The 14,794-nt window shown below is 55.5% G+C and overlaps 1 protein-coding gene across 1 annotated transcript in view; it reads left to right on the top strand.

Moving 5' to 3' along the window:
* Positions 1-5,280: 5,280 nt before the first annotated feature.
* The window catches only part of HIP1 (huntingtin interacting protein 1), a 34,217-nt gene continuing 24,703 nt past the window's right edge, over positions 5,281-14,794 (top strand). The window contains exon 1 of the mRNA XM_042879492.1: positions 5,281-5,428. Within this exon, the coding sequence (XP_042735426.1) occupies positions 5,312-5,428 (117 nt within the window). The 5' untranslated portion in view covers positions 5,281-5,311. The remainder of the gene's footprint in view (positions 5,429-14,794) is intronic.

The following is a 14,794-nucleotide window of genomic DNA, read 5'->3' as shown; positions in this document are numbered from 1 at the left end:
GGCCCCTCACACATCCATGTCCCCATGAACCTGGCCACGTATGACTGACGGATGTGCCACCAAAGATGCCACATGGGATGCTCTGACGTGCCCAAGGTACCAGACCAAGCTGACTCACTTTCCTGCAGCAGCAGACAGCAGATTGAGGCTGGGGGTGCTGAAAACAGGCTTGGAGACAGATTTGACCAAGTGGCAGGCTGGGAAACCACATGGTGAGATGAGATGAGTTGAAATGAGACGATGATGAGAAAACCGTGACACTCTGGAGTCACAGTGACCTGCTAACCTATGCTCCACCAACACTTCCCACTCTCATAGCCCTGCTCCCGTAATTTCCACCAGTGCTTTCACACCCAGCATCTACACGCGTTTGCCATTCAGGCCAATCCGAGTGTTCCCGTTACACAGCTCCACATGGGGACCAGAACAAAATAGAAAAGGGAACAGGATGGAGGATGAGCTGGAGACATCCTCATCATGCAGCTCACAGTGACACAGCCCAGCTTGGAGCTGATTTTAGCTGAGTGTTCTGAATGTTCCTGCAATATTCAAATGTTATGTTGATGGAAATGTCACGATTCCTTTTGAAAATCAGTGTTTTCTATCAGAAGTATACATGAGCCTAGGCGTTTTGAATGAATTCTTGCTGCTGTGAGATATACTGGGCTGTGTTTCTTGCTCTCATTCATTGAGAGGGAATTCTTGGAGGTTTTGACACCTGTTATTCCCACATTTCACTGTTTTCCCCAACTCCATTCCTTCCTTGAAGGATGATTTTGTATTTCAGTCTTGGTTGCTCCTTCCTGCCAAGACAAATAATGCAAATCTCTAAATATTTTGATTTCTGAAGCCTCCTCCATAACATACATCCTAAACAGCAGCTATTTATGGAGTCTGTAAAACCTCTGCCGTATGGCGTTTCAGCTTTCAGTAGAAACCACACATGGTGTCTTTGGACTCACTACAAGAAGAGCTTTGGGATGCAGGAGGAAGTCTTTTCTTAGCCCCGAGGCAGCCTGCTCCCCCACCCTGACTCACTTGTGGAGTTTCACCAAGGTTCCCTGGGAGCTGCCCCATCACCACTGCAGGTTCGAACTGGGAGCAGATCAGCTGGGAACAGAAGGAGAAGGATTGGGGTAATCGGTGGCTGCAGCCCTGAGAAAGACAAGCAAGATCTCAGATGAGATCTCAGATGAGATCTTGCAGAGGGACGTGGAGATCTCAAGGAAATTCCCATGTGTCTGAGCCAGGGCACAGATTTCAAAGTAACAGGCTCGAGAAAATCTGTCAAATGAGAATGGCCGGAGGCTGTTTGCAGTCAACGGAGTCAACAGGAAGAGTTGCCTTTCTCTTCAAGAGATCTGCAGCGCCCACGTCTGGAGGCATCGCTGCTGGGCTGGATGGACCGTGAGCCCGCACGGATCCTGACTGCATGCAGGAACTGCCCGTGTTGGAATTCCTGGGCCAGCTGCTCTTTCAGGGCTGTAAGGTGCTCCTGTGAAACTGCACCGAAAGCCTTGATCTGGAATTTCTATATCAGGATATCTGCTGACATTTACAGCAATATGAATTTGAATATTTGGGTAAATGTCAGCAGAAAAACACCAACTATTTCTCAACACGCAGCAAGGAGGAAATGCAGTTTCTGCCATTTCCCAGGGTACATGCAGGGCACCTAGAAAAGCCTCATTTTGAGACGAGGAACCTGGAGAGCGGGCTGCTGTGTCGGGATGTAGCCCCACAGGCATTGGAAGCACCTCCAACGCCAGGCTGCCTTTGCCAAATTACAGCCATGTGGATGTGTCCCGGTTTCCCTGAGCACCAGGCACCAACCTGCCCGGGGCTGGGCTGGTTTGCCCTGCAGCTGTAGCACTCAGGGTCAGGTTTAGGATCAGCAGCTGAGGGTCAGAGAAACTGCAGAAAACCAGCTGAGCGCCAGCGCTGGGATAGCTGGGACCTGACCTCTCCAGGCGTCTGCTGTCATGCGGTCCCACACACCACCCTGCACGCCCCAAGTCATACAGAAAACTTCTCTCAATGATCACGTCCTGATTTACAACAGAAGCAAAGCTGTCTCCTGCCCTGGGGGAGAGCAGCCTTTTGCACCCCTGCACAGGCAATGCATGTCACGCGCTCAGCCTAGGGTTGAACGCGAAGCTGCAGCGGCTGCCCTGCAGTGGAGAAGCTGTCCAGCAGATGGCAAGCACTGCTCACCTCCAGGCCCTGCGAGATCCTCACCTGGGCAGCCAGCCCAGCAAATTCCTGGCCTGAAAATGCAGCTGTAAGCTATGCTCAGCTTTGCTTTTGGATTCCTGGAAAAGGGAAGGCAGCTGCTGAGGCTTTAGCGCAGAGAACACACCTGATGATGCTTGGGTTTGTGTCCCTCCTTGCAGAACCTGTTCAGGTAGGGCAGCTCACCCAGGACGAAGGTAGGGAGCGCAGGATGCCCTCAGGCTTCATAGCACCCTGTGCACTTGGGCAGTGACAGCCCTGCTAAGGGACAGCCGTCCCTTCCCCTCCCTGCTCACTGCCCCGTGAAGCAGCCCAGGCCAGTTTCCTACAAAGGCTCTGTGATGGCTTTAGCTGACAAGGACTCAGCAGCAGCCATTTTGCCTAAAGTATCAAAAAATGGGATCAGAAGATAATAAAGCCTCATGTGCAGTCTCCACCTGCCTTAGAGGCTTCCACATGCCTTTTGCTTTGCAAAAAACTTTCCTGCTGGGTCTGAGCTACCACCCTGTACCCAAGACCCAGCCCTCACCTCACGACACATGGGAAACTTTGGCTCAGAAAACATTTTTGTCCCATATTTGTACACTCAGCCTCATCACCAGGTTTGTACTTGTGGTGCCATTATTGCATTTGTGGGAGGACTGTCACAGCCACTTCCCTCCAGATGTGCCCTCCAGGGCTGGCTTCTCTGCTTCGGGAAGCTCAGGATTTTGTGTGTTAGAATGTCTCCAGAAGCGTGGAAGCCTGTTACAGGGCTCACCTCCAGGGCAAAAAGAGCAGGATCTTTGCACAGAGCCCCGTGCCCGCCTGCTTCAGCCCAGCCAGCTGGATAACAGAGGAGGGACTGTGGTGCTCTCTGTGCCTCTATTTTCTTGCTGAAACAAGGGGGAATCTGTGCTCACTCTGAGCCTGGGCCAGGCCACAGGAGGGTGAGGAGCATGGCAGCAGCACCCTGGGGCTCTCCCAGTTATGGCTGGGGAGGGTGGTTGGACAGGGAGCCTGCAGCTCCCAGCCCTGGGAACGGAGTGTTCCTTTGCCTGGTCAGGGCTCACAGCCCCTGATGTCCCTTCTGGCCATTCTCCTGCTATTTCCTGTCCCCTGTGGCTTGCAGGTCCTTTGGGTCAAGATTAAGCTGAGAAGTATCTGTCCTCACAGACACCGCCATGACAGGCTTTGCCCTTTGCCTCCAGGCTACAGCCCAGCCTCTTGGAGCTAGAAGAAGGAGCATCTGATCAGAGGAAACCCAGCCGTGGATTCTGAGGAGCTGCTGGGCAGCTGCAATGGTGCCCAGCCCATCTTCCCTCTGCCTTTCTTACTTCCAACTCTCCCCCATCACCTCCCCATGAAACATGAGGCACAGGAGCAGACCAACTCAGGGCAGCCCTGCGCCCACTCTGCGCATCTCATAACCTGCCTAACAGCAAGGTACCTGCTCCCACCAGAAAGCAGACCCCCAGATTGCTGCGAAGCTCCAAGGCACAGCCCAGCAGCACCACAGAGTGCTCTTAACAGCCAACCGTGGGCTGGTTCTGGCTCCATGCTGCTCCAGCCCCTGCCTTGGAGCAGTTGGTAGGAAGAGACTGCTCTGGCTTGCATCCATCTGCCCTCCTCCACTCCTTCACAGACAAGGCACCTCCACAGTGGGCAGTCCAGGTCCCAGAATGGGGACCTTGCCACGGACAGAGAGAAGCACCTCAGTGAGAGACAGCAGCTGACATGAATCCCTCACATGGGTCCAAGGTGCAGCCAACCTCCAGCCCCAGACCTGCTTGCTGGGGGCCATGCTGGAGCAGGGTGCTTCTAGCCAGGCAGAGTGGTGTGGGACTGGCAGGCATCCAATGGATCGTTCCTCCCTTTTTCTCTGTGGTCATCCGTTCCTTCATCTCTATTCAGCAATGACTTCATTTATTCAATTATTAATCACCTTGCTGCAAGAGTGGCTGAACTAAACCCATTAAAGCTCTGTTGGGCGCAGCCCCAAGGAAGGAGGCAGGTTTCCAGAAAGCACATTAGAGGGAAGGCAGACAGGGAGACAGAGACAAGCCGGGGAGCGAGGCGGCCTTCTGCACAGCGCTGGCCATTTCCCAGCAGCTGGGAACCTGAGAAGCTCAGAGATGCGCAAATGTGTCACACCAGCAGCCTGCTCACAGCTGCGCTGTGTGCGCGGCAACTGTTTCAGCGGAAAATTACACCTCAGCACCGAGTTACACAGCCCACAACTGCTTGCACAATTGCTCGAGGCAACCCACATCCTAAGCAGCTCCTCCTGGATCGTCCCTGTCACCTCTGCTGGGGCAGACAGGATGGCTTTGCTGTCGCCAGAAGTGGGGACGCTGATTTTACATCTGCTTTTGAGGTGCCAGAGCACGGCTGGTGCATTCCCAGCCCAGCTCCCCGCTCTTCCCTTGGCCAACGTCAGGGATCGACCACGGAGCGGCCACACAGCGTTGCACGGCGAGCCGTGCTTCCTCCTACCCCTGCTCAGCCGGAGGGGCCTGCAGCCGCCTCCCGCCCCAGAAACCCTGCGCACAGCCAGGTCACAGAAAGTTCCCGTCACCTTCCCACCCCGCTGCCCGCCGTCCCCCACAGCCCCGGCGCGCCGTGCCCGTTCTCAGCTCCCGCCCGCCAGTGGGCGCCACGCTCCATCGCCGCCACGCGCGGACGCCCGCGGATGAGGACGGAGTGTATGAGCGGCAGGCGCCGCAGCCAATCATCGCAGAGAGTTTGCTTGGGGGCGGGACCACAGGGCAGGGTGGGAGCTCCGAGGCGTAGCCCTTCTGGAGGGGCGGGATCTGGTGTTGAGCGGCGTGCGGACGGACCGATGAGCCTGGAGACGGTCACGTGAGCTGGCCGCCTGCACGGCTCGAGACCGGTCCTTCGGAGAGCTCGTTCTGATGGCGTTAGGAGCAGCCAATGAGAGTAAAGGGGCGGAAGCAGGGAGGGGAGCGGGCGGGGCGGGCGGGGCGGCCCGCTCCGTGAGTGGCAGACAACTTGGCCAATGGCGCGCAGCCCTGCCGGCGGCGGCGCCGAGCGGAGCGGTGGCGAGTGCGCGACGGAATAGGAGCGGCGCGGCGGGGCTATGGACCGCGTGAGCAGCTCCATGCGGCAGGCGGCCAACCCGCTGCCCAGAGTGCTGAGCCGGCGGGCGGGCGGCGGCGGCCTGGAGGCGGAGCGGGAGAGCTTCGAGCGTGCCCAGGTGCGGGCAGGGCGGCCCCGGCGGGTGGTGCCGCCCCGGGGGGCGGGGACTAGAGCGGGGGCGGGGCCAGCGGGTGGGCGGGGGTGTGGAAGGTGGGCGGGGCTAGTCACTGTGGGCGGGGCTTAGGGATGGGAGCGGTCGGGCCAGGTGTGCTGGAGTAGCTCCAGTGGGCGGGGCCTGTCAGGTGGGCGGGGCTACGTTGGATGAGCCAGGTGGTGGAAGAGCACAGCCCTGGGTGGGCGGAGCCGTTCCGGTGGGCGTGGCTGTCCCAAATGGGCGGAGCTCATGCAGCACCGCCAGGTGGGCAGCTGGCCGCCATCTTGGGTGAGGCTGTGGCGGTCTGGGCTATGCTGCCCATAGCGCCCTCGCCTTGGGGCCTGTTGGTGGGGCAGCCGTTGGGTTCACGGTCTGGGCCCCCACAGGTGTCACCCCTGAGGCTCAGGCACAGCTGGCACACCGCTGTCGTGGCCCTGGGCTGTGCTGCAGCAGTGGGGCCTGGCCCTGATCCTGCTGCGGGAGCTGTCTGGGGGAGCAGGGCTGTGCAGGCACTTTAGGGGGAAAGATTTGGGGATGAGGGGTGTGGAAACAGCTGTGGAGGTCCCCTGGTGAGGCACAACGCACAGGGAGATGCAGGGACAGGGGGAGTGGGATGGGTCTGCTGGCTCCATGGTGACAGTGCACCAGGAGCAGCTCCAGCGGCCTCACAGGAGGAGAAATGTGAGGATTTCAGGTGGGTGAGGATGGCACAGCGGTGAGCGCAGCACAGGGAGTCCCTCCTGCACAGGACCCTGCAGCTGTTTTCAGTGCTGGCTTGGGCCCTGAGTGGCTCTCAGTTCCTGTGGGCGGTCAGCTCTGCAATTTCCTGCCCTGCTCCCTTTGCATAATTCTCTCTCTGTAGTTTTGGGAACTTGGAGGCACCCCTCAGATCTTCCATGTTTGTCAAACTTCTTCTTTCTGAGGTTTTATTGTAGAAACCTCACGCTGTTGCTTTTTTTGTTGTTTCTTTATTGGAAAGTGACTTTTCTTAACCAAAGTTCCATACGCTCAGCAGCTTTCCAAGTGAATGTTTTCCCTGTATTTCTGCAAGCGCAGCCCCATCCCTTTCTTGCTTTCAAACCCACCCATCCCGTGGCAGCTGGGAAAATATTTGGGGCTGAAAGAGCCCCCCACAATCATGCCAGAAGGACTCATGGTGACCTGGGTAACAGCTGCTGGGGTTGGGCACCATCACCTCATGTGGTCAAAGGGGAGATGAGAGCACCTCACCAAGAGCTGGTGGTGGTTATGGGATGTCATACCATCTTTCTGTGCCAAGGCTCACCTGTGCTGGAGGTGTGTGGGGAAGGACTGAAGCCTGGACCCTCCCTTGGGTGTGTGCCTCGGAATCCTCCCTGCCTGGCTTCCCCTCTCCTCCCTGCTGCTTCTTCTGTGGGTGTTCCCATGCCAGCATGGGGCCGAGGAGCACATCTTGCTATCACAGTGCATGGACGTGATGCACTGCCTTGGCAGAGATGAGATGTTCGACACTTGGGTGAGCCAAGATCTTGAGATGACGTCAGGAGGAGGAAGGATTTCTGTGGGATGCGGAGGACCCGCACAGATGGAGCTGAGCATGGGCGTCACAGCAGGACACAAAGCCACCCAGAGCTTCTGCTGTGCCACCGACTGCCCTGGCACTCCCACAGCCCGTGGCTTTGCCAGCCCCAGGAACGTATTCAGCACTGCGAGTAGGGATGAGCATCATCTGGAAACATCACTGTCTGGGAGAGTGTCCTGCCTCACCCTGAGCACAGTCTGCCCAGCTGCCTCTGGGCTTCTGCATGGCCTCTTCCCTCCTTTGGGAAACCAAATGCTGGAGAGGGGTGAATGTGCGTGGAAAGGGGTGATGTGGAGGCTTCCTCAATGGGTGTTGGTGTCCAGTGCAGCAGCGAGGAGTGGCTTGCTGTGGGAATGCTCCTGGGCTGCCTTAAGGCTCTCCCTCTGCGATGCAGCCTGGCTCAGGACAGGGCTGTTGTCGTGGTTGTGGTTCTCATTGCTGCTGCAGGGCTGGAGCAGAATTGTGTTACGAGTACATGTTGTGCCCTTGGGGATAGTGGTGCTGCTGGAGGTGGTGCCTGGCATTGGAGAGGGGACTGCTGTGTGTTCGTGCCACATCCTGTGCCCATCCATGGCCTTGGGTATTCGTTTTCTGGGCTTTCTCCTGGTTGTAGCAAGTCTTAGGAGAAGACGTTTCTTGCTTAAAATTCTTCCAGGAAATCTGAAAAGTTTGCACATATCTTCAAGTTGTTCCCGGTGAGAAGAAACACAGATTGCTGATCACCCACTGCAGCTGCCATGCTGCCTTGCATGCAGGTGTAGTGTGCTGGGTCCTTACAGCCCCATGCTGGTGCAGGACCAGCACTAATAGTAGCTTCTGGCTGAGAAATCCTCATGGAAAGACATCAGTGCGGCCACAAATGGTGATTGAGCTCCCAAAACGAATCCTTGGGAGCTCTGTGCTGTGCCAGCTCCTGCTATACAAGCTCTGCTACCACCCCTTGCCGTCCCAAATCCAATCTTCTGCTGCACCAAGCCTGGTCCATTACATCCTGCAGCCAGTTCTGCAGGTGGGCATGAGTGGGGAGCAGCCCTGTTCCCAAAGCACTCCAAACCTCATTGCATGCACTGCAGTGAGCACCATGACGTTCTCCACCCAGGAGCTGGCCCATTGTGACTTGGCCTCATGGAGGAAATGCCATTTTGCTTCTGACATCTTCGCTTTTACAAAACAATTTTTGTGGTTCAGATGCTGCAGCCGCTGGCAGTTTTGCCAAGAACTTCAGTTCTTACACAGGAAATGAGGCTCCTTTCAAAGCACCAGTGTTGCTATATATATAGCCTCTCTGTACAGATATTTAAAGAAACATATTGACACTGGCAAGAACAGGAAAAAATAGCTCCTGCCTGTGGAGGGTGAGGGATGAAGCCAGCTGAGCCCATCCTGGGGGAGCCGGTGATACAGGGGATTAATTCTCTGCTCTTTCATCTCCAGGAAATCGAGCTCTTGTGCCTTGTCCTGAGTGATCCCCAATGCTCCCGGTGTCTTTTGTTGTAATAGGAATTAGAGGTGCCTGGGAGTGAATACAGCTTCAGCAGTGAAGAAATGAGTCATCCCGGCTCCTTTCAGCGAGTCTTACTTAGGAACTTATTTCCATCCCCACGGCTTCGCCTCTGTGAAAGAAAATAGTTTCTCTTCTCAAATTAGCTGCGTGAGGTCTGCTTTCCCTTAATGAAATCTAGGGTGGTGGGGTTTTTTATTTAAATCCATGCAGAAATAACTGAAGCTTTTCTGTGATGCTGGACTCAGAGAGTGGGTGCAGGGAGCAGGTGGGGCCATGGATGGCAGCACAAGGAGGTGCTGGTGGAGCTGGGTGTGTTGAGGCACAGTGAGACCCCATGCTCCTTGGTCACCTCCAGTTTTACAGCTCAGTGTCTGCTATGCATAGATGCAGAGAATCAATTTAAACCCACCCAATCCTAAAGGGATCTGGCTGGGGCAGTCGGGACACCCCAGTCCTGCTGCCATGACCTCAGCCTGGGTGATGCAGCAGCACAAGGAGCAGAGGAGGGCCGGGCCCCAGGCCCCTGATTCGTTTTGCCCAGTCACTATCTAGGAAAACTTCCTGGGGACAGAGTGTGTGGAGGAGGCAGGCAGTCAGCGGGGTTGCAGCCCGGATGTGCACGTCCCTGACGGCTGCTGGCCATGGCTGTGTGTTGCTTGCTGTTCGGGCTGACTGCGGTGGCAGGTAAATTACCCCCAGTCTGCACACAGAAGGCAAAGTTCCCGGCTCAAAGCTGTGTGCAGACATTTAATATTTTGTGTGCCAGCACGTGCAGCTTCCTTTTGTAACGGCAGAATTTCAGTTCCTCCTTTGGTGGAGGCATTTTTGGGCTCATGCCCTGGGGATCCCAGCCAGGGACACCTCAGGTGAGTGTGTCTGCACCTGCCCGTGGGGCTCAGCATGTGCGTGCTGATCCCATCCTTGCCTTGCCTTCAGCCCCCTGTGCTGGTTTGGTGCTGGGACAGGCAGGCACCGTTGCATTCTCTCATTACCAGAGCTGCAACCATTGTTTTGCAGGACTTTCATCATTTTGCCTTCTACTTTTGTCTCAGCCTGACTGTTACCTGGTTTTACACTCCATCTCAGTTTGATGGCATCGCTCCCTGCACAGACCACATTTGTGTGCACATCCATCCCAAGGCACCCAGCGTTGCCATGGGCTGTGAGGTGTCCTTTGAGCCCCGTGGCTCTCACCCCTACTTTTTGCTTTGCCTCATGGTCCACAGACACAGACCCAAAAAGCACTTTTCTCCCAGCAGCCGGGCTGCCGGAGATGGCACATTAAATATTTACCATGCAGAACGAGGAGGCAAGTTGCTGCAAACAAAGGAACCCATTGGGAGCAGAGGCTTCTCTCATCAGGGCAGGGCTGGAGACTTGCTGTTATTGTTAACATTTGTCTCTTTTATTCCATGCAAGCAGCCCAGAGCTCTCTAGAGAGTGTATGGCATTGCTTTTTATTTTAATTAGCAGATGCTGGCTGGAAAATAGTGTTTTCCAGTCACTGTGTTCACATAAAGTGGACGAGCATACGGGGTTCTGTAAGCACAAAGCACGCTGCTGCGCAGCCTAAGGATTGTCCCCATTCCTCCTGGCAGCCCCGAGTCCTGGAGTATCCTGCTGTGGAAGGGACCCCAAGGACCTCGCAGTCCAGCTCCACGTGGCTGCCATCACCTGTGCTGATGATTAGCAGCACCTGCAGTGTGCTGACATCGTGTCACATCCCGTATCACGTCCCATGTCACATCTCAAGTCTCCAGAAGTGCTCCTATCAGAAGTCGCCCTTCCTCTGGTGATGTGGGAAGGTCAGAAGGCATGGCTGGAGGGGAGGAGAGGAAGTCCTTGACTTCTGTGCTGCCTGGGAAAGCCTCTGTTGGTGGCGTCGTTCCCAGTCTGTAACCTGATGGAGATCCCATGCTTTCCCAGCAAAAAGCACTTTGTTTACTTCACAAATGGGAATGAAATGTTCCTACAGAGCTAGCAAGGACTGGCTGCTTTTGTGGAGGTAAACACTTGTCTGGAGGGTGCAAAGGTACACACGCTTCTGGGTCCTTTGCTGCTGCTGCTGCTGCTGCAGAACCCCCTGCCCCCCCAGGCTCTGCCCTTGTTCGTCTGCTCAGCAATGGCAGTCCCACTTGGGCTCTGTTTATAGCTCCAAAAGCAGTGCCTTGAATTACTGAGTCGCTGGGGAGGCCAAATGCACAGGGGAGGAGCCACAGCTAGAAATAGGCATCGTCTCACGCATTCCCGTTTTATTTTTTTAACAGAGATGTCCAAGTTTGCTGCAGATGCCCAGCTGCGGAAGGCGCCCTGTGCCTATTGCATCGTGGCTTCTTTCGTCTTTTCTGGGGCTCTGCTCTGCCCGGGGTCCTGCTGGGGGTGCCCATGGGGACATCCCACTTTGCATCTCTTGTACTTTGCCAAAAGAATGCACCCGAGTCATAGCTGAGCCAAGTCTTCCTGCTCACCAGCCACCATGTGGAAATGGCAATCAGCCGCGCTGCGTGCATTGAATCGTTTACGATTTTAACCCTTCTCCCCCCTTCCTGCTGCTGCAGGATCAATTATTCTCTATATCTCCACCTTCTCTTCCCCTCAGGAGAAGGTAAAGGAGATTTTGCTGAGTGTGGAGATGTTAAGAGCTGCTGATTGCTATCGGAGATAATGGAGGATCGGAGTCTGCCAAGCTCCTTTCTTCTGATAAGTGAGTTCAGGGTGTCTTAGTGCCTCCAAATGCCCGTTTGCTTTTAGCCTGCAAGGCATGTGCTGTGCTTACAGCATCCAGACACAGCCTGCTCTAACCCTGGGCAATTCCACCCTGCAGCCATGAGGAGTGAGGACTGTGCTCAGCTGCACACACCTCTGGGATGGGTGAGGCTGCACTCAGCCAGGAGCCGGCATCCAAAAATGTGCTCCAAGTCCCCATTGCCTGAAGGAATTGTGGAGGATTTTCTCAACAACAGAGCTGGGTGCTGCACTCCCTGGGGCCGAGCCCTCACAGTGTGTTTGTATGTCCCTTGTCCCATGGCTCTCCTCTGGACACAGTGCATCCCTTACAGAAGGATGCCCTGGAGGCAGTGAGGACCTGTGCTGGGATGGCTCTATGCTGCAGCCTGGGAGTGTCCAGAATGGCTTAAAAATAATTAAATTGGGCGTATTAGTATGATGATCTCAAGCAGTTGGAAGATTTCAGGGCTTCGCTGCAGCATCCCTGGGGTAAAGCCCAGGGAAACGCAGTGGGGTTCTCCCCCACGGCACCGCAGCGTGATGGTGGCCACACAAGGACCTCGCTGCCTCCAGATAGGCTCCTGATGGCTCCGGCTCCTCCGTGTGCAGTTCAAGTGCAATTTCCCACATCCTGCTGGATGGCACAGGCATGTGTTCCACGCCCAGGGCAGGGTTTTGCCTTCTCGATTCCTCTCCAGCAGCGGTCCCAGGGCTGGAAGAGCACCACAGTGCAGCCCTTTGTTCTAGGGCTGGGAAGTGAAAGGGCTCACTAGCGCACTCCAGGCCAGCGGCATTTGTTTTCAGAAATGGAAAATGAGTAAAAACTAATATTTGGATCTCAGGAAGGAACTTTGCAGCCTTTCGTGCCTGTGATTGCCCCGCTCGTAAGCCTCAGGCAGGCAGAAGGAGCTGTTCCCTCCCAGCACTGGGTTTTTTCCACCGCAGCGTTGGCTCTGAGGACGCCCTGCTCCACCCGTGTCCCGGCGGACATCCCTTGGCACCACATGCTTTTGCTTTCCCCACTTGTAGCAAACAAACACACGTATCCTGAGCATGAGAGAGATCGAGCAGGGACTGTGGCCACTGCTGCTTCTGTCACAGCGCATGGAACGTGCACTTAGGTACCAGAGTGTGTCTGCTCTTCTATTCTCCCACTGTGAGTCCATCAGAAAATCAGATGTGAGGGGGAAATTCTTTACTATGAAGGTTGTGAGGTGCTGCACTGCTGCCCAGAGCTGTGGGCTCCCCGTCCCTGGAGGTGCCCCGGGCCATGGAGGGCTGTGGGCAGCCTGAGCTGGGGGCACCCAGCCCGTGGTGGATGGGGCTGAGGGTGCTGTGAGGTCCCTTCCTTCCCAACCATTCTGTGACTGTGCTGGGCGCAGGTCAGTGCTGCTCGCAGGGTCACCACGTGGGGACCACAATGCAGCCTCGGCAGCCTTGGCCTCGTCACTGTCAGCAGCGTGAGGGGATTTTCTAACCTGAACCCAGGTTGTCTGTCCATCAGCAGATCTCACTCTGGTCACTAATTCGAACTTTCACAGAGGGAAGGCAGAGGTGATGGTACCAGCAAATCTACACTGTAAAAGTACCGGTGTGTCAAGATCACTGTTACTGGGAACACCCATTTGTACCCGTCATTCTGGAACCAGTTCCTTTGCCTTGTGCCCCATGGGTTTCATGGCCTCTGGCTGATGGCCAGAGGTGGAAGGGACCTACAAAAGATCGTAGAGTCCAACATTAGGGCTAACAGAAAGTTAAAGCATGTTATTGAGGGCCTTGTCCAAATGCCTCTTGAACACTGCCAGGCGTGGGGCATCATCTGCCTCTCCAAGCACCCAAGGACGTGAGGGATGAGCTGAGGGATGGAGGTACTTTGGCTCTGCTTCCTCTGCAGCCTCTGGGGCTCCTCATGCTCCAGCCCTGCTGCCCTGGCTCTCTGTAAATAAAGTTGATGCTTCCAAGGCAAAACTTAAGAGTTTTGAAAGGAACTCAACGGGAGCCGCATTTAATCGACTTGTTTGCTGAATAATTTATGGCAACGATCCTGTTATGGACGGGCTGCAAAGTGGAGAAGTGAAGAGAAAGTAGGAGCCATTGATTTCTGCCTGGGAGCATTTAGCTGAGTACACTCTGGGGGCATGAAGGGAAGATGGGGATGGATGAGCAGCAGTGGTGGAGGAGCACCTGGGGGATGGAGGAGCACCCAGTGTGGAGCACTCAGGTGATGAAGGAGCACTCGGCGGTGGAAGAGCACTTGGGAGAGAGGAGCAGCCAGGGGTCAGAGGAGCACCCTGGAGATGGGATGGAGGAGCACCAGGCTCCACGTGCCAGCTCTCTGACAAGGGGAGCAGTGTGAACGCACTGAGCTCAGCGCTGGTGTTCGGGCAGCTCACTGATGAACTCTGCTGACCCCGCTTCCTTTGCTGGGCGTTGTGCTTATCTCGTCACATCAGCTCACAAAAAGGAAGTGCAAAACTCAAGCGGTGCATTGTGCAGAGTGGGCTGCATGCATGTAAAGGAAGACAGACTGTAGAGTCACAAGGGCTTTCCAGAGAACCCGCACGTACGTGTGGAGATGCAGGGGACACGGAGACATCTGCAAGTGCGAAGCAAGTGGCCACTTAATATTAGCTGAGGTTAGACGTGAGGTTTCACATCCTCCTGCTGCAATTCGGTTACACCCACGTGGTATTGATGCCACTGAATGCTGTCCTTTTGGCTCTAGCACATAAGCTAGTGCCTGCGCCATCTGCCCCCAGCAAGGCTCCATGCCCAGTGCCCAGTGGGACGCATGGTTTGCTCCTGCCCCGGTCCCGCAGAGCAGCCCTGCAGAGCTGGGATCCCGCAGGGCAGGTGCTGCCTGTCCTTCCCATCTCGTGTGTTTTTCAGCTGGTTGCTGTGCAGCTGCTGAGCTCCTGCTCACCCCACACCGGCCCCGGCTGCAGGCACTGGAACACGAGCAGACATCGATGGAACCGGCAGCTAAAAATAACACGTTATCAATAACAGGGGCAGGAACCGTGGCTGGATCATTTAATTTTTGAAGACAATCCATGTATTGGCAGCACAACAGAGCATGGTGCAGCCCCCCTGCCTGCAGCCCAGACTGCCCACCCCTGGCCCCTCAGCTTTGTGCTCTCACTTTCACATGCATGGGGAACTGCAGCATTAGAAAGCTTTTTGGTTTGTTTGGGTTTTTTTTAATGAGTTGAGCTTTTAAGTCCTGCGCTAAATAGGGTATTATTGAAAATCAAGATTTGCAGGTATTTGGCCATTAATAATCTGGCAAGATTTTCTGGTGTGTTGGAGCACCTGAACAGCTTAGAAATCTGCCTTAAAGTGCCACAGCATGGCTCATGCACAACTCGGAACTGGGAAGCAGCTGCTTCACCCCTCGGTTGCACCCACTTCAGGCATACACTGTTCTCTAAATGGCTCCAGAATGGCACGGTGCAGCCAATGACCCCCACCCAGCACAAAGCATCCCCCAGCTCCGCAGACCAGAACGGAAGCCCAGCATGGCTCAGCTCATCCCTGC

The sequence above is a fragment of the Lagopus leucura genome, unplaced genomic scaffold (genome assembly GCF_019238085.1).
Source record: "Lagopus leucura isolate 7727_CA_CO unplaced genomic scaffold, USGS_WTPT01 Super-Scaffold_100024, whole genome shotgun sequence".
NCBI classification, from domain to species: Eukaryota; Metazoa; Chordata; class Aves; order Galliformes; family Phasianidae; genus Lagopus; species Lagopus leucura.
The sequence above is the reverse complement of the archived record's forward strand: the minus strand, read 5'-3'. Positions and strand labels throughout refer to the sequence as shown.